We start from the raw sequence: 20,443 nt of genomic DNA, 5'->3' as shown, positions 1-20,443 counted from the left end.
TGGATCTCAGAGCAGGTGACATGAAGCCAAAGAATGACTCCAGGCCACAGCAGCAAGGCACCCCTCTGTGAAGTTAAGCCTCGGACATGATTCTCTGGATTTTTCATCGCCGTCTCAGCAGGTTTTATGCTTTAATTGGCTGAGCACAGACTTTCTTTGCTAAGGGTTTAAGTCGCCTGCAGCCTGGTGCTGCACACACATGCTGGCTAGAATTATACACATTATTATGAATTGTATTTTTCATCCTATTACATATTATAATCATTTATAATTTGAATATTTAAACAGTGTGTGGGAGTATTTTTCTCACCATCTGCACCATACAGTACCTACACTAGGTTCATGCAAAGGTCCATTAAGTGGCTAATGGGGTTTGATTGCAGGGTAAACGAGCTGCGACAAATGAGGAGATGTCCTAATGGATGGACAACTTGAGTCACTCCAGCCAAGGCATCATTTATCTTACTGACAATAACACTTTAGACTTGACAGAGAGTGTGTTGTTATCACAATACTTCATCAAACATCAAATCCGCTGAAAGAGAGGCTCTTTCTGCAAGATGCAAATTGCTTATGGAGTGTGATGAATGAGACATTATAGCAAGTTGTTTTATTTGTCACTTTTATTATTTATATTTTGTTGTTTACTTTATATACAGCATCTAAACATGATTTATAATAATAATAATAATAATAATAATAATAATAAGTAACATTTGTGGCTGCCTACAGATGTGTTCTGTGTGACAGTTGTAATACAGCATATACAACATTTGCTGTAGTATAACTTTATTAAATCTCAATATCAATGACTTGACGCTACATATTCATATTTGTCATGCTTTACAAGTAGAGCTCATGCATCAAGCCTCACAGTGTTGCCATATTATAGGACACAGTAAAGTAACAAATGTCTCATCCAGATCTGTAGAGGCTCCTCAATGGCAAAAAGTCATGTAGCCATGCTTAAAATTAGAGCCTATTTTCATTAATACAATGCAATTTATATAAGAGAGGGAAAAAACATGGCCTGGTGAGATTTAAAACTCAACTAACAGTGCAATTAAGAGTTTTTAAAAATTCTGAAAAGCTGAATTTTACAGTAAAAACGTATTTACTAAAGACAGAAATTAAGTCATCATATGACCCTATTCTGCCTCTAAAAATGTCAGAATACATTGGTTTGCTCAATCAATAATGCCACTGACACACATGCACATTGTGTCTGTTTACTTTTAATCACATAGTGTGTATCTCTTAACCTGACGGAATAAAATTGGGGTCATTTGGATGTGGTGCTACCACTAAAGCGGGTCTATGGTTCTTGTAACAGGTGTCTGGTTGCGTATCGGTTGTCCCTGCCAACCATCATGTCGCTCGTGCTTGTTACATTGGTAGCGAGGTAGCTAGCCAGCAACATTTTTAAGCATAAATATTAGCAAACCTTATCGTTGCTTGCGTCACTGCATTTTCAGATTTGCTTGCGTCAAGACCTGTCTATAACCAGGAGGTATGACCTCCACAGCTGAATGGACCCTGAGGACATCTGGGGTGGGCCTGCCGTTGAGAGGTGCTGCTTGCAAATGTTTGGGGTCCAAGGCTGGTCAGGAGCCCCCTGAGGGCTGACAAACGTTGTATTACTGCGGTGACAATATTCACAATAACAGGAATAGGAGACCTGCCTGACTCCAGTCTGTGCTAATGACAACCAAAACAAAGGAAAAAAGAGGAAGAGGAGCTAACCCTAATTTTCACCTAGTGCCCCACTGGACTCTAGAATGGCCTCTACTGCTGGACAGCCCAAGAGTAGAGTTGGCATGATCGCTATCTGCATCAGCCAAAATGAGGTCGACATATTGGACATCAATAATGCATCCCTCCCCATATAAAAATAGACCCGCTGTGTTTGATTACACAAGTACTGGTGTGTGAAAGTGCATCACACTGCACAACTGTAAGCTCACATTCGCTGCTGATAAACCACAACACTGAACATAATTAAAAACGCTTTCGCTTGGAAAGTGGAAGTTTTGGTATAATCGTACATGCAAAAGTCAGAGTGCTATCTAACTATCTCTGTTTCCATTCCCAGTCTGTGCTGTCCTTTATATAAACTTTATAAAGTTGCATAACTGAAGAATGTTTCGTGCTGGTTGAAGGAGAGCAGCATGAGGCTGTACAAAATAATGTGGAATGTTACATCCATGGATTATGACATTTGGATTTCTTGCTTCTTCACTTCAGAGAAAACGTCACCACGGCCAGCACTGACTCAAGCGGTCAGACTGAACTGGTCTTGCTCTATAGGTTTCTTCACCCAAGCACCCAGTCCAGCCTTGTGGAAGGCTCTGAAGACCATCTGCTTAGAGTGGTGGTACTCCACCGCCGCCTGTTTGGCCTCGTGGTAGCTGCTGGGGGGCCTCGCTGTTTGGATCCGCAGGGTGGAGGCCAGCTAAGGCACAAGGACAGGTCGCTTAGACAGACAAGAAACGTGAATTGTTTTGGTAATAACGAAACAGTTTGCACAATTCAGCTTAGACGTAGACAGTGCAGCCGGACTGCTGGACTGACTACCCTGGTTGTTCAGTGTCCTTCAGCATTAATCGATTAGAAAATCAATTACTTTTGGGTGCAGTATTCATATGACATAAAACCAATATCTGACGTCTGATGCGATGTGTTACCTTGCAGTGCAGGCCCATCCATCGGCTATAGAGTGCATGTTTGCAGAGCCTGGATGGTCGACCCAGATCGTCTTTCCCTGTTGTGGCGTTGATCACCTCCAAGCCCTGATCTCCCACTGTCCAATTCACACTGAAGTTTGGTGCTTTCCCAGGCTGGCGAGCCTCTGCGTTGCTAATCCCTGTAGAACAAGACAAAACCGGAGAGTTTTCCAGATGGTTCTGTGGCCAGAAAAAAAGCTTAGATGGTCTCCCTCTTACCGCTGAGCAGTGGCCTGTTTAAGCTAAAGGACTGCGGCAGGTCCTCGATCTCTGTGATCCTCTGGTACATGGCTCTGGAGAGGTGGTCGGCATGGTACAGGCTGCCCAGGATGATGCTTGAGAAATAGATGGGCTCGGTGAAGTAGCTCATGAGAGAACCTTGGAATCCAATGACGTTCCACCTAAAGGGTTAGACAGTGAACGGTTGAGATAAATGGAGGTATATCGGTCTGCTAAACTCAACGCCACAGTTCCCCCTGAAAAAAAGTCCTCACTTGGCAGACTCACTGGGTTTCATCAGGAACCTAATCAGAGCTCTGCTGTCCTAATGACACCTGAGTGCAGCTAACTGCAGAGGCAGAAATAGAGTGATTGCAGCGTGACACTGAGATAATTCAGTCTGTTAACACATGCACATAATCATCAGGATTCCTACTGGTCTGCTCATACACACCCTTCAAACACATGGAGTGGCCTGCAGAAAGATGCTATGACTTTACAAAATAAAAGCTGCATTTAAAAAGGCAGCAGCAGCACAGATTCTGTAACAACAGCACAAGCCAGGGACTGAACACTTTTAAGTTTTTGGACAACCACTCTCTGCTTAGGGTTCCTGAAAATGGATTAAAAACAGAACACAGACCTGGCAATCTTGTCACTGCAGGACATGGTGAGCAGCCTCTCACCCTGCAAAACCCCATCCCACGTCTGAATGGTGTTGCTGGAGCGCACCGGGATGGTTCCTTCACCAGACTCTATTTTAGTCCGCAGCTGCCCTCGGGCCTTCCTGTTTGGGTGTCTGTCTCCCTGATCTGAATGACAGTATAAGATCTTGACATGATTTGGTGCAAATGCACAGGCTCTGTGTGGTTCTTCTACTCACCCTCCACTCCGGCTTCATGAGGGGAGAAGATGCGAGCGTCTCCGCAGGGGGAGGTGCTGATGTACAGGTGGAACTGGACGTTTTCTTTCAGTCTGAAGCCTTGCTTTTTGCATGTTGTGAAGATGGATTGCTGGTGCTCCTCTTCACTGTTGCTAAACACACGGATGAATGAGGTTAGCTGATGCGTCCAAAACAAAAGACATATTGTGTTTCAGTCCAGACGGAGCAGCAGACCAAACTACCTGAGGAAGTGCTCCAGCTGGGAGTACAGGAACCTGATGAGAGACCGACGGGCTACAATCTCAGCGTGGCAGTCATTGAGTGCCAAACCTCTGTCGCTCATGTATTCACCATTGATGCACTTTGTCCCCGTGGACACACAGATGACCTGAGCCTCCTTCACATCCGAGCCTGGGTCACAAAACAAAACGAAAAAATATGCAAGGGCTATGCCACCTTGACCCTTTTCAGTGTCAGCTTTAGAATCCATTTGTGAAGCACAGTGGTGGTAGTTTCATGGTTTTGCTGCATCTGGGCCATAGACTGTGTGTAAAATTAGATGGTATAATAGCTTGCTGAAAGAGATTCATTCATCAAGAGGTCATTAACCCTGCTTTCTCCGTTAGTTGATAGAACTCTAACTAAAAGTTAGTTTTCAATGGATAGTTTATAGCTTGTTGGCTAGTTTTTTATCAGATCTGTGTTCCGATGCTGATTTTTTGCCTCTGCTAAAACACAAAAGTTCAGGGAGAGATGTGCCACATAGAACTGGGTGGCACCTTTATCCAACTTGGCAGCACCCATAAACAAGATCATTTTGGCTTATTTCTGTACGGGAAGCAGAGGTGAACCCATGTCATCCATCTTTATTTACAGTCTATGATCTGTGCCATCACTGATGCTGACAGGGCCAGGGCTTTAATAACATCTCTATGTATGCACAGTGTCCAAGTGTCTTCACATCAATGAATACCTGTTGTCATGACGACGCCTGCCAAGACTTTCCGCCGAGCGTGCGGCGACGTGAAGTTTTCGGTCAGTTCGCTGAACCTGTCGACGACCAGGCGAGAGACGGCGTCGGCCAAGACCTGAAGCAATACACGGCGATGCAGAGATTCAATTTTATTTAATATAAATGACTAAACAGCAGAAGACAACAACGCTAAAGTGAGATAGAAAAGCTTCTCTTATCTGCACACATTATTAAATATTTCAATCAGGAATTCTGCACTAGTGTGAATGACAGGCAGGGATATGAGCGGCTTAAATCTTCCGCTTCACTGACTGACTTGGAGAGGCTGCTTTACTGGTTAACAGTGTTTGAAGTAGTACTCAGAGAGTGATGTAATTAAGATAGCGGCTCTGTTATCAGTGTGCAGGGATTACAGGCAGGGATTAGTTTATGTGTAAATAGATTCCCAGTCTATTGAGCTTGCCCCCCCAGTCGTCTCCATCTTCAATCAGACTCTGTCAGGTTGGCGGTGACATTTCCTGGAGGAGTCACGAGGTTCGAGATCTGTGGTTTTTGCCGGCTAAAATCAAGCAGCCAGGAATTCAAAACCTATTTTTATGTAAGATTTGAGTTTGGCTAAGTTTAGATAGTAAACTTAGATAAACTTTGAAATGAACGTTGCCTTAGCATAAGAGGAATAACATAAAAATAAGACGTTACACAGTGACGTCTTATTTTTATAAGATTTTTAAAGTGTAAAATTTAAAAAGCTCAGATGAGCAGCTAGTAGTGATGTGCCTTCCGCCATGCTTACCTGTGGCAGATGAAGCTGCAGTCCTTCCCTTGGTATAGGCTGCCGTGATGGTGCCTGGTCCAGCTGCATGTTAAAGAGAGCAGACAGAGCCGCTTGGGCTGCCCGAGCTTTTGCCAGCCTTTTATTCCGGCCAGAACCCTGAAAATTCTGAGTGTCTACTGTCACCGACATAACAAAGTTCTTGGCGTGGCTCTCCCCGGTCTCTGACACAAAGTCGTACTTGAGGCCTGGTCGCAGCTCATTGAGGATCATAACAGGATTCTTGCCACTTGTCGAGAAAATGAAGGTGGAGGGTGTGGGAGGTAAGGCAGACTGGATTGTTTTTGGGACAGGGGGAGGTAGCAGCGGGTACTCTAATCCCAATGAGCTGAAGGAACTATTGCAGCTGGAAGCAAAATAAAAGGGGTCACCTATCGGAGTGGAAGTCTCGAATGCATTAAAAAGCATGTCTGGAAAGTCTGCTTGGTCCGAGGTGAAGTCCGTGTGAACAGCCAGAGTCCGACCCATGGCCATGTGAGCTTCAGACGCATTGGGGAACTGGACAAAGGAGCGCAGCGCCTTCTCCGCTGCATTCAACTTGGCTTTCTTCTTGGTGGGACCAGAACCATCAAAGAGCTGCCCGTTGACCTCCACAGTCATCACAAAGACTGGCGCATGGACCGGCCCAGTCTGAGACAGCAGCTTGTACTGCAGCCCTGGTTTGATCTCGTTCAGCTGCATCAGGGCGTTCTTGGGCAGAACAGGCCCGGGGACTTTCTTACGCTTCTTGGGCCTGTACCTGGAATGCCCATTATTTCCCTCCTCTAAGGGACGCTTCCTCCCACACCCAGCGCTCCCGTTGGGGAGCTGAGCAGCCTCAGCTGGAACCCCTTCTTTGGAGAAGAGGTTGTCCAAGTTCCGATTTTCCTTAACATCTGTGCTGCATGAACCTGCAGTGCCCAGAAAGAGTAACTCACAATGCCTTCGTTGGAGGATCTTGTAAATGTAAAATTTAGAGATTCCTTTACCTGTCTTTGCAACTGAACAAGTGATGCGTGTCCCTTCATCAATCAACAATTTATTACACATAATAACACTATTAACATCACCTACTCAGAACTAATGCAGGTATGGGCCTAGGAGAACATTTAGAATTTAACTATTTTTACTTAGCATAAAAGCTATAAAACATGACATATTTCCCTCTCAGGATGGTCTTGTGTTTTGGGAACACATATCACCAGGCCCTGTTAACAAAGCCGATGGAACTTAACATCAATTTCCATTTATAACATCCTCCAGCAAAAGCTCGATAGGTTACTCCTTTCGGTGCTCAGGACAGAAAGCGATCCAAAAAAAATGCAGGTCTACAGTGGTTTTGGGGAAAACAGATGGAGGTGCCCGAATATGACTGATTATTGATTAATCGTTTCACTGGTTAGATGGTTAGAATTTTGAAATGATATGCACCTTGATGCCCCACCAAACCCCACAAACAAAAAGGTTTTTAAAGGTCACTTAGCTGTAAGCGTTCCTGCCAAAATGTACAGTCTGGTACTCTCAGTGAAGTCAATAACAAGCATGCAAGTTGGGGACAGAACACAAACATTGCGAACAATAGCAGATTATACCCTAAGCAACAAGAGGCGGGTAGTGATTATAGGTCTGCCGGGGGAAGAGCGAACATAATGCTGCTGCTTCAGTGCTGCAGAAATATTGATGACAGCGGAAGAACTGAATTTTAGCCCAAACCAAGGTCAACAATGTGTCTAAGGACAGCCAGGAGCTGATTTTTTGAACAACTTTCTAAAATCCTTGAACGACCTTCACTTCCATCATCAGTAACTCTGCCTACATTGTCAGGAACAATTCATGTTTCCCCCATCTGGTCTGGAAAGCTGGGACGGGATTACTGCTGTCTGACACAAATAATAAAGGGTGTAAAGAGGCCCGCAGTGAGGCAAATCTCAGTGCCAATTGGCAAGTCTAGTTTATGTCTTCACACACAAAGATTATTCTCCTTTTCACACAGATACTTTTGTAATGAAACCAGTCGGATGCGGGATTATGTTTGTTTGGAAAAAACATGAAAACAGACATCAGGTGAAAGTAAAGCTTGGAGCTAATGTGTTTGCTTGCTACATCTTTTCATAAAATCCTATTGAGAAAAGGTTAAAGTATACCTGTGTCCAAATAAAGGTTTCTCTTAAGGAGCTTTTTGGTTGAAAGCAAGAGGTCAAAGGGTTAATATACACACCCTGACTGTGGAATTAAGGTCCAATCCTGCTTTCTGGAGGAATTACATTTTCAAGGACAATCTAAGTGTGTTCCCTGAGTCTTGACCCAGCATCATAAATAACAAAAAACAGAAAATATTTCTCAAATGAAGAGACTCACTCATGCTTTCTACTTCACCCTCTGTGATGAGCAGCCTCTGTTGGGTCCGAGTTGGCCAGGCTCCTCCTCGGCCTGTGGAAAACGCACAAAGCTGACAGTCACTCTTTTTGTTGCTGTCCGTTGTGTATGTCTTAGACAAAACCTCACATGTCTCAGGATTGTCACACCTATCAGCCTGAACGGTAAGCCTGTCCTCTTATAGGAACCCATTTAAAAACAAATAATGGCCATCTTACTGAATGTGTCTCACCTGTGTAACATGAGGTGTCAGCATTACAATAAAACCTGGGCTGTGTCTGTATTTGTCTGGGTATTCTGGATATGGGGACACCGTTATCAGGACAAACATGTACATTAGGTGATTCTACTATTAGATCTGTCTCTGTTTGGAAAACAGAGCAAACTACAGTTTAGACTAATCCTGTAGTCTGTGATCCCTCGTCAGGAGCAGTTGTTAAGTGTGTGACCCCCATCGTCATAAAAACCTGCTGAAGCCAGTCCTCCTAGTCTTTTCAAAAGCTGTTACGACTGGGAAAGTCATTTAGTGTGTCCCCAGACTTATGACTTATGACAATGTCTGGTACACCTGAGACTGATCAATAATCAGCCCTCAAGCAGCCTCCATCACACCTGTGGTTCATCCACCAATCATATTTCGCAGCAAAGGCCCAGACTACCTGACAATCTGAGCCTCTGAGTGCAATCTTTGTGTCGCCACAGGGTGTAGTAATTTCTTATTACATTCATGCTTTGTCGTCTAAGTGACAAGTGGTTATTTGTTTTTGGCTTCCATAGATCCCTTTAAAGGATTTAAAAATGATGCGCTGATCTCCAAGATATAGAATTTACGTCTCTGAATCAGAAAGGTTGAAGCGACTGGTGTTGGAGACTGTGATGTCCTGATACACCCTGTTTGTTGTGCAGTATGGGAACCATTAATGCAATGGAAATAAAATGAGAGCATAAACAGCCAAGAAGAATGGTAGGTGGAATTTATATTAAAGGATTCCATGTCCCGCCATGCATGCCGTACAGAGAATCGGCTTGACGGACAAGCAGGGCGAAATAAATAAAAATCTATTTAGACTGTCTGCTTCTGCCTCAGATTACACAACACACTCAGTCCTCACTCCTGCTGAATTCATTTACACACAGAGCAGGAGAAATCTGAAAAAAAAAACTAAATAAATGGAAAACCTGCTCGGACTCTTCTGCTGTCAGATTTTGGAGGGCCTGTTTTCTGTCACATTCATCACTCTTTGGTCTGGTTTAGGTAACAAATCAACTTGGATAGGTTTAGGAAAGGTTTGATTGAAAGAGCGATCAACTGCGCAGTGACTGTGGTAGTTGATTACAACTATATAAGACAATAAACAGAGCTATGACTCTATTATTCTCATGAATATACAGAAACAGAGCAGCTGGAAACAACACGGGTAAACACAGTGTAATATATAGATGATGGAGAAGGTGGGATAGCACTATAATGATAAAAGTCCTCACTGTGTCCAAAGGACACTAACACTTCCACAGTGACACTGTGAAATCTTAATTTGCTGTGTGGCAGTAGCCGCGGGGTCAGACCTGATGCTGTGTCGATGGCACACACTATTAATGCTGCGGCCCCCCCCCCCAGAGACATTTGTGCTGCAGACAGCAAATGATGCAAAGCCCTCTAGTGTCATCTCCACGGGGGGCCAAGGAGAAGGGCCCTGTTTACTGAAGGTACAGCAATTAATTGGATTACAGTATCCATACTGCAGAGGAGAGAGTGTGCTATGATAAGAGTATTAAAAAGGAAGCCTGTGGCAAACACAAGCATATGAAACATGTTAGCTAGCAGATCCTGTGTAGCTTAGCTAGCTCACATTTTTTTTTAAAAAACTCACTTCTTTAAATTATATTAGGACTTAAATTATGCATAATTATGGGCGTTACCGCTTTGACTGTCAGATGGTTTCTGTATCACAGCGTGAGCTTCCTGCTTCCACACTCGCCACAATGCCACTGTGTTTGTCCGTGTTTGGGCTTTGATGCTGCCAACATGGCGACAGTTGCGTCCCGCAGCCTCCCACCGAGCCTCAAAACAGCAGTCACAACTGACATCGAGGTTCTGGCAAAAGCATCAGTTACATATTTAAAAAGTTTCACAGTGCTCTCTGAGTGACAGCTGTCTGACGCCTAATTTGCTCGAGCTCATTTCATCTTTTCATAAGTTCATCTTTTTTCATAAGGTCTGAGGAGGTCAAGCTGAGAGACTTCAGGTCCATCCACCCTCCCCAGCATTCGCTGACCCTTCTCCACCCCATTCTCTCTGCATCACCGGCCTTGCGGAGCACAACAGATGGCCACCTCTGCTCTCCCAGCCCCAGTCAAGGCCGGGCTGGGCCCTCCGTTATCTGCCCTCAGAGATTGGAGGAATAACGAGGGAGCTCAGGGCTGATGTTGAATTTCACACCCCACGGCTTCGGGATTAGCGAGACCAGGAGCTGAAGGATGGACAGCTGATGCTGTCTACTGGTGCCGAACAAGAAGAGTCTGTCAGCTCCTGTACAGAGTGATAAACTTTGACATCAGCACATTAATGAACCTGCTGTGTCATTCATATAATGCCAATAATTCAACCTGAAACCAAAGAAGAGTTCTGCATTATAAAAAAAGGGTAACACACTGAATGTGTTTTCAGAATTTACAAAAAAATTCCAGTTACGCATTGCAAGTCTACTACTGATCCTGTATATGTTGTCATATGACTGCAACTGTTTTTTATTTATAATTTACAAAGTATACAAGTAATTCTAAACCAATATCCTGACACTGGACACATTTACTGGTGAAACTCAGAATCCATCAATGATAGCAAGCCATTCCTGGAATACAGGTCCAAACCATGATACTACCACCACCATGCTTTATGCCGGAATGCAGTCTTCCTCTCTCCAAACACAAGATTTTGTAAACTTTTCCAGCCAGCATCACAGCTCTTGAGGATTATTCTGACAAATAATCCATTGCAACTAGCATCAAATGGGGCCACACATTACCTTCTTACCTTCTCACTTGTGTCCCAGAACATATGACAGAAGATTATAACACAGCAGTGTAGCATGACACAATCAAATCCAAGCCAAGGATGCTGTTGGTGCTCTCATACCCTGTCTTCCAGGCAGGGAAAAGGGAGAGTCAAAAGTGTAAGGAGGGGCTGTATCACGTCCTCTGCATCACAGTACGGCAGCTCTTTGCCAAAACGAGATCCACGGCTGTGGTTTTGGGCCGACAGACACATCCCTTAGTGGCAGCGTGCCGACCGTACACGCCTCGTAGAGCATAACGGCTTATACCTCTTCTGAAATTCACTTTTGCTCCCAGTAGATTAAACTCACACTTCACTTCATCTCACAACACCCCGTTTAGCAGAGACACAGAAATGATGGGCTTTTACTCACCCTGCATGCAAAGTATGTACAATGACTCCATATTTCTTAATGCTGTTTAACACACTATGCATAAATGAAACATTCCTGGGGTAGAAAAAAAGATGAAAAATCACCTGAAATTTGCATGAATGTGAGGATTAAGTGCACTTGAGCGGACGTATCAGCAGGTGTTTGCAATCATGCACAGATGATGGTGCTTCCAAATGTCATGTTTGCAGCAGAGCAGAGGAAGAGCAGCAATGCTTGGTCTTGTCTGATAACAGCTCGCACAGCCTGTGTGCTGCTAATTACTGAGATAGCGATGGCTGTGTGTACACAGAGGGGTCATCATGAGAAGCGAGTTAGCAGAGCTTCACTTCTGTCATGTTGCATGGTTTAGCTAGATGCAGCAAACAATGATACTACCACCACCATGCTCAATCCGGCTGGAGCAGGATTTGGGCCATATCTGGATATATCCGGATAGCTTTATTCTGAGTCTGAACAATGCGGATTGGCTCAAATGTGGCTCAGGTGTGAACGCAAATGCCGCTAGTGAATCCGGCTAGTGACGTGATACTTCCGGTTCATGGGGACAATGTCCGGGTCGCGTACAAAAGCCGTATGTAAACAACCCTCGATCTACGACAGCTTTGCCCCCAGTTTATTTTCGACAGGGCTACAAAGGAATAAACTGCTTTTTAAACCGGAAAAAAAAATGAAAGAATAAGCGACACGGGACAAAAAAAAAAAACGCATGACGCATGACGCATGTGCACATGCGGTCTTACCGAGGCCTGAACGGACTCTGTATATTACAAGGTGCCACCTAGCGGTTTGCAGGACAACAAACAAGCCGGATTAAGCCGGATTGAGCGTGGACACGAGTGTGATGAAATAGGTCTGAACGTATCCATCTTAAATCCACCTGGATTTAATCCCACTCTAGCTGGATTGACTTATCTTATTTAAATTTAGACTACATTATTTTAAGGGCAATAATATAAACGTGACTGATCTGTTTCCAATAACATTTAACCTCTATCCGACATTTTTTGTTATTATAATTGAATGCAATATTTTGGCAGCTCTAAGCCTCCATACAGTCATAAACCATGTGTCAGCACCGACATGACATACTGGAGAAACTGAAGTGCAAAATTTAAGAATTGGAAATTTATTGAAAATCATTATTTTTTTAAGCTATTCATTCAGGCTTTTATAAATCATTTCATCATCTTACAAATGTATTTATTTATATTACTTAAAACTGCATGGCACCAGTTATTTGCTCATTTGTATTTTTCTTTCATATTGTTTTCTACCATTCTACTACTGCTGAGATTTCAGAATAAAAGCTGCAAATATTATTAAAACTACTTTTGAACTTATTTTTTATTTTGCTATTTTTTTGCTTCAAGGCTACAAAATGACATCATTTTATTTATTGTTTTCCCACGTATCTAATTTTACAAACTAAAAGAATCCTCCATCATTATTGTATTAACATACTATACAGGACAAAATACAGCTAAAGGTTTCCCTGGTGTTTGATTATAAATTTAAAAGCTAACAAGAAAAAAAAGACAAACTAATGGGTGAAAAACATAAAGCTACAAATCACAAGCACCAAAACACAGCATCCCATCCTGTGAAACCAATAAGGAGGCAACATCATCACCATCCACTCAATCCAAAAGTCACCCAAACCCCCACACACACTGCCTGAGAGCAGAGCACCATGTTTGGAGCGTACCTTTGCGCTCTGAGCGTCTTTTCCTCCTCCTTTTGAACCTGCGGTGGATCAGGCAGTTGTAGACTGCCGCGCCGGGAGACTCGTCCAACAGCAGAGCCATCATCTGTCTCCTTTCGCTAAGCCTGCGGGCTCTGCTGTGCTCCTCTGCTTAATGCTAACACAACTTTGGGCAGAGGAGGAGGAGAGTGAAGCAGCCAGCGCACTGTGAAGCAGTTGACTTGCTGTCAGATAAATGGGCTGGGATGTCTCCCTGTCTCCTCCTCCTCCTTTATCTGTCAGCCGCTGTCTGTCCATTCACTAACCCTCTCTCTCACACACACTTTGGGCTACAATGGAATATTCTGACACATAATGAGATGCTGTATAAAAACACTAAACAACAAAAGGTTTTTTCAGATTTTGTGTAGATTTGATTAAAAGTTGTAGCACATTGTGTCTAAAAATGTGTCAAAAAAGCAGTAATAGTTTACTATGAAACACAATTCACTGCGAACCCTAGTATAGTAGAATTTGAAGTAAAAAACATGATTATTTTCAAGCACAACTTCCCTTCCAACCTGTGAAATAATGAGAAAACACTGCCCCCATGTGGGAGACCAGCACTCACTTACACTTCTGTGCTGACAAAGATCACTCCAAATGTAAGACATGCAACAGTGACCGAGGTCACAATGGAACGCAGGCTACCTTCTAAAATGACTTCTTAGCTCACTGGCTAATGCTAATGTTCATGAGTCCAACAATTACACAAATCAGTCGCTGATCTCCATAACAGAATTGTTCAATTTTTAAATGAGAAGTTTTACACAAAAAAATACAACCGTGAAGCACGGTGGTGGTAGTATCATAGTTTGCTGCCAACTTTAGCCTCAAATTGCACCATTTCCATGGTCACAGGGAATCAAACTTCCTTAACCAGTCAGTAAGGCTCGGTAATGGCTTCATTGGATCAATTATTTTTTCCATCCAACTACTCAACAACATTTATTGCTACATTATGTAGCATTTAATTGATGGGGTAACCCTTTAATGATCCATTTAAACATACAGTAAAAGTGAATGACATAAAGCACTGAGAGCAAACTCACCTGGTTTATGTGTGCTTCCACGTTTAGGAGGACGTCACCAATACTGGAATAAACAACAGAAAATCACATTACTTTATTATAACACACCTCAATATACCATTATTATTAACTTCATCAAATGTATACAACAATTGATTCAACTGTAATTTACGAGTGAATGGGATGATATCAGCACAAGTGTTGATGTTACAGTGAACAGCCTCTAGGTGGAGGTGCTGCACCTTATATATCACACTGCTCATGGAGAGCTGGCTGGAAGAAGCTGTACTCCAAAATAAAACAGCAGCCACACCGTGCACAGATTTTTAGGACTGTTCCATGTTGATTCAATATCAATTAGGATTAATAATTCAAACATGTCTGGATCAATCATTAAAAAATCTATCATTATTAATTTGACAAAATCATTTTACACAGACTGCGTGCAGATCAGCCAATTATTCATTGAATTTTTGACATGTGACTGCTGGTCATTAGAGAGTTAGTCATGTCTTTCGAGTGGGACCAAGAAGTGCAACATTTTTTGTTCTGAACTGAACTTTGTAGAGTATTTTTATTTTGTTTCTTTTGTCTCTTTCTCTAAAAACACATATTGATCAACACGATGACTTCTATCAGTCCACATCAGGATGGTGCAGTTACATCTAAGGACTCATCGTGTCTGAGCCGCGCGGGGTAGATGCATCATCCTCTGAGGTTTTTCTCGCATGGCTGCTGCCTGCTGACCTCAAATGTCCTCCACAGAGACACAATGTTAAAACGTCAGCCGTCCCCGGGACGTCTCCACTTCATACAGGAAGACGTGATGCAAACACTGTGTAGCCTACTTTCATGTATTTGCATATGTTTCGTAGGATTGTGAGAGAATTACACTGTAAAAAAATGACACCATCAGCACTTGTTACTGTGATGATGAAAAATGGAAGTTAAATTATGTAGTATGTGCCAATAGACTGAGCTAAAAGTAAATGGCCACTATGTGCAACTTTACCTGCAGCTCATTTTGAGAAGAGTTTATGTCACCTGACCTCTCCACCCTTCACCACACCAACTAAAACACACATATTGTCTGAGTCTCCTCATACTAATGTCCATATACCGGTAGGTTAGCTTCAGAAAACAGCATGCTCACCAGCTAGCTGCTATAAAGGAGAGTTGATGCAGCATCAAGCTCACCTCAGTCCAACAAGACAAGAAGGAGTAGCATCAGGTGTGTATCCATTGTGGAATCATCGACTCAGATCATTAGCGCCATTGCAAAACAGACTCTAGTAGCGCCTCTAGATATTCTGACAAAGGCAAGCAGTCCTACAAGTGAGCCTTGTGGCAGACCTCTGGTAAGGGATGTCTAAGGGTTATAACTTTGAAAACTATAACTTCAATACTATACCTCAATATGGCTACTGATGACATGTTAACGTTGTATAACGAAGAAAACTAACAGTGGATCGTCTGGGGCATATTGCACAGGATGTGGAGCTGGTTGTGTGTGAGGCATCCCTCAGACTGCAGGTATCACTGCACGCTCTCATCCTTTTATGATTTCTTTCTTCATGTTGGGAGCTTTTATCTCTGCAGCCACTCCACTGAATGAGTCCCACGAGTGTTGTTGAATTACACTAGCACAGAGGCCCTTTAATCGCCTGTCTCTTACTGTATTGGAAAATGTCTGTCTTGATGGAGGCAGCCGGGCCAAGGGGACACTTTGCTTACTAGGCCCTGATGTGCTAACAGCGACACACACTGTCACACTTTAACAGTAAGGCACTTACTCCATCGCTGTGACGCTTTATTGACACTGAGATAAAAAAATCCATACCCGACCGACACCATCACAGCACATGTGCCACAGGCCCTCTTTCCTAAAATATATAATCTGCAGAAGTATTCATAAATCTGCTTCATTTCAATTTGACCACTGCTGACAAAGTGTAAACCATAGCCTTATGCTCCCTGTACTACAGAATGAATGGATGGTTTCGGACAGTGTTGCACTGAAAGTCACCTTGTCTCACTGCAGCAGCAGCAGCACCTCTGCGCTGAGCTGACCTCATCCTGATGCGACTCTGGCCTGTTAGAATCGGGTATATATACAGCGTCCTGAGGCAAGTATGAATAAAAGGGGTCCTAGAAAAGAACCCTGTGGCACACAGCTTTCAAATTCTGTTAGACGTTGCTACGGAAATAGTTTAAAAAGGATGGGCCCTTTCAAAAGCAGCAAATGATTGGATGAACTTCAACCATTTAGATCTGCCAAAGGGAACACTTGAAAACACCAATGATCTTACAAAGCTAGTGAACATTTAGGTGTTTCATGGAGGTCTAAGGGGTCGGGCCCTAGATATACTGCAGTTTTTGATGCTCTTGGCTTCCTTATACTTTGACGATTGGTTCAAACACACAAGTGCTTTACCTTGTACAAGTGTTTTACCTTGCACACAATGTGTGCAAGGTAAAACATTTACATGTAGATGTTTTTTTTACCTGGTCTGGTGTCGATCAGATTCTAAAACGTTATTGTTAGGTTGCTGCAAAGTCACATGATCTCAGCTTCTAGCTTAGTCAGCTATAGTGCTGCACAGCTCAGCTTGGGCCACCAAAAATCACTTTAACAATCAATAAATGGCTCCCTACTGCTGATGGTGCCTCCGTCTTGTTACAAGTCCTGCAACACCTGATCCCCGACATACAAATAAAAACATTAGCATTTAGCTATAGGTCTTGTTTTTGTAATGATGAGGTGATGAGTGAACAGGTTCCTGTAAATTTTACAGGACACTGCATCCTAATTTAATTCCCCCCACAAAAGACCAAACAATATTTCCTGACTGTAAAAGTGTCCCTATATAAAGAACAAAATAATCCTTCTGGTGGAAACACATTAAAAGCCAGGTGAGAAATAAAAATTAATTATTTTTTCCTAGGAAAATTTAATTTAATTTAAATGATTTTATTTTAATTCAATGTGTGTAAATTTTAAAAGCCCTTTAATCTTGGTGTTAACACATCAAAGAGCAGGTGGGGAGTAATAAATGATTCAGCAGCTAGACGTCTCAGCACAGATAGCCTCCCATTAATGAGGGGCTCCGCTTCATCAAAGAGGCGACCTATGAAATATTAAAGGCAGCTCGACATGGCAATGCACAGGGCCGGGCCTGACCTCCTGCTACAGGAAGTGATGAAGTGAAAAAAAAAAAAGAAATAGCGCTGACTCGAGTAAGGATTCAGGGAATACTCACATCAGCGTCTCAGAAACTGAGGTAACAGAAGTATCGACACACGAAACAGCTTGGAGGACGCAAAGACGGCTGATAGGTTTACAGATATGGATCGAGTTGTGAAAACAGTTAAATAAAAAGACAGCAGCAAAAATGGCTTTCAAAACTACTGATTTACAATTTTGTATTTGTTGCCATAAAATATGTGGATTACTGATGATTTCACAAATCTAAGCACAGAAGATATTTACTCAGTGACAGGACTCTTGACCAGTATGACCACAGTGCTGAATGTGCATTGGGCCATTTACAGTACAAGTAGACACAATCCTTCCAGTCATAACAGCTTCAAACAGTCTTCAGGGCAAAAGAAAAAACCCTCAGCAACACAAGCAAATTTATAGACGTCATAAAAGGGTAAAACAACAAATACTGTCCAGAAAAAACAACCCAAAAAGGAAGGTCTTCCAGGCCAATAAAAGTCTTCTAGAAAAAAAAGTGTTTCAGGCAAGAAAACTCACTAAAAAAACAAACAAACAAAAAATGACCTTAGATCTTAGTGGCAATGCACAACAAAAACAGCTTTCTGGAAACACAACAAAAAAGTCTACTAGGAAAACAACAAACACCCCAACAAAAACAACCCTGGTAAAAAGAGAAAGTTTACTGGCAACACAACAACAACAAACATTAAATACTCTCCAGGTAACACAACAAGAAATTCATCTGAGAACCAAAAGTCTTCAGGCAACAAAACTCCACAGATCTCCATGATCTTCATTCTACATGTCCCAGTTATTAATATACTCAAACTATATATAAACTATATAGCATTTGCACAAGACTCTGCAATAACCAAAAAATATGTCTGCACACCTCAGCACAACCAGGAAGCCGTGACTCATGGAGGTTTTAATAACCTTGTTGTTGTGTCAAATGCCCACAGATTGAGTCATAATACATGAACATGATCATCCACCTTTTCAGTTCTATATTTGTGTGTGTAGGCTGAATGGAAGACAAGACGATCTGTATCACAATCATTAATATGTTCGCATAATTCATGCACATATATCATAGACAATAGTTATGCATTCACTTTTTACAACTAAAGCTCCCAAATCTGAGTTGTCAAAAATTAGTAAGGACGTGTCCCCATGTCATCCCCCCTGGTCTGGAATTTCTAGAAGCAACATTGATGGTAAAATATGAATAAAATTAAACTGATCTGAATAAAAATTGATATTATTTATGTAACCTGCTCTTTTAATTGGGACTCCATAAACATGCATGAGAAAGATTTTCTGTGGAAAAAGTCCAAACAGTAGGAGCTTAGATTCAGATCATAACATTTACTTACTTTTACGGTACATCATAAAGTGCTGCTATGGAATACTATAACTTCTAACTGGCCTGGCGCACACATCCAAACTTAACAGACCGTGCGTCCAATTTAAGGGAAAAGGATTGTAAGCGATAAATGTTATACATTACAAATAATTGGTTTATGTGGACTCTTAAATACAGCATGCATTAAATACATATTACAGCAGGGGTTTAGATAGTACACGCCAGTATTCCCTGGCATGCTGTGCTTATACAGTTATTAAAGCAGAAACAAGCGCTGCTTTTCTTCCCATACACACGCCACACTGATCGTTGGGCTGTGTTGTATCTGACAGTGATCAGTCCTATGGATGATGGATCGTGCGATTAGAAAGTTCATCAATATATTTGAAATTGGCGCATTTTTAAATGAAGTATTGACATTATCGAAATGTGAAGGAGATTAAAAAAAAGCCCTTCAGCGGGTACTTACACTTAAGTGTGAGGGTGCAAAGGTACTGAGAAGCCAGGCGAGCGCTCGGATGCTGCAGCGTCCGAACTCCACTGCGATCAGTGCACGACTCAGGAGAACGCGGCGGCGGTGGTGAAGGAGGGGGAGGGGGAGGGGGAGGAGGAGGTGAGGAAAGAAGGGGAGACACACACTGTAATATCACCAAGGCAAGGTCTTTCCTATAGCTGCTCCAAAAGCTGTGCGTTCTTATTGGACAGGAGGAAAGAGGCGGGCGCTGCAAAATGAGGCCGCTTTTACGCACAGCAGACGCACGATATCATGGCACCAGGGATACACATGAAGCATGTGTTCTGTATGCGCTACTGTCTACAGATGTCATTGTAAGAGGAGGGGCTGTTTATTTTTTATATGCACTGTAAAAAAAATCTGTTATCTACAATACAATTTATGCAAATTTATATTTTTTACATGACTATTTTTCTGTATTATTGCGTATTAGTGTAGGTTATTTTTTAGTTTAAACAACATATGCTCCATGTTCTAATGTGGTCATCTTTAACCTTATTACAAAGGCTTCCACACGTATAACAACAGCACGGAGTGAAATGGCCCGTCCAATTAAAAGTACTTTTAATTTGCCCTGCTGTGTCTGAGTCCTGTGAAATCCAAAAACAGCTGCATGCCTCTCTCCACATCTGGAATTTTGAGATCTTATTAACATTCCTCCGTCTTCTGGAGCTATAAATGTGGAGGAAACTCATTACAATTTAATAGTTCAGATGTTCCAGGAGGCTGCGAGTACTCAGATCATGTGAACTTGTGACCTTTGCTGTTTGTTTTAAATGGTTGTGGAGTTTGTTGAATTTGAGAGCTTTATTGACAATAACAGAATATGTTTAACAGTGAGAGTAGATTAATGTATTTATGTATTAGCCCTGGAGTTCATGCTGACTGGATGGATTTTTTTTATTTACAAAACTTACTTAGCAACTTACAAAATATGAAAAAAACCAAAACAACAATTATTGTTTCTTTGTTTCTTTAATTTGCTTTTTTATTTATTCTTTGGATTATTTACTGCTTAATGTATATTAGGTAATAAAATTAAATACATTCTACTTGTGTATTAATAATGAAATATTTATATTTATTAAGATGTATATGAATTTTTTTCTTCATTGCTGCATGTCACAAAAAATA

At 42.2% G+C, this 20,443-nt stretch overlaps 1 protein-coding gene across 2 annotated transcripts; it reads right to left on the bottom strand.

The window, feature by feature from the left end:
* Positions 1–772: 772 nt before the first annotated feature.
* Positions 773–20,284, bottom strand: LOC114429979 (double-stranded RNA-specific editase 1-like). 2 transcript variants are annotated; one of them, XM_028398540.1, is made up of 11 exons: positions 19,265–20,284; positions 14,228–14,270; positions 7,968–8,039; positions 5,592–6,520; positions 4,799–4,913; positions 4,068–4,236; positions 3,826–3,977; positions 3,586–3,754; positions 2,943–3,124; positions 2,685–2,863; positions 773–2,452 (listed from the first exon to the last, which is right to left on the bottom strand). In XM_028398540.1, the coding sequence occupies exons 3-11, from the start codon at positions 7,969–7,971 to the stop codon at positions 2,273–2,275; spliced, it is 2,079 nt and encodes a 692-aa protein (XP_028254341.1). In that variant the 5' UTR covers positions 7,972–8,039; positions 14,228–14,270; positions 19,265–20,284; the 3' UTR covers positions 773–2,272. The 2 variants fall into 2 exon arrangements, with proteins under 2 accessions (XP_028254341.1, XP_028254340.1); XM_028398539.1 differs by lacking the exons at positions 7,968–8,039; positions 14,228–14,270; positions 19,265–20,284 and having other exon boundaries at positions 5,592–7,913.
* Positions 20,285–20,443: the final 159 nt, after the last annotated feature.

This window comes from Parambassis ranga, chromosome 2, assembly GCF_900634625.1.
Source record: "Parambassis ranga chromosome 2, fParRan2.1, whole genome shotgun sequence".
Lineage (NCBI taxonomy): Eukaryota > Metazoa > Chordata > Actinopteri > Ambassidae > Parambassis > Parambassis ranga.
This window is presented reverse-complemented; position numbering and strand designations above follow the sequence as displayed.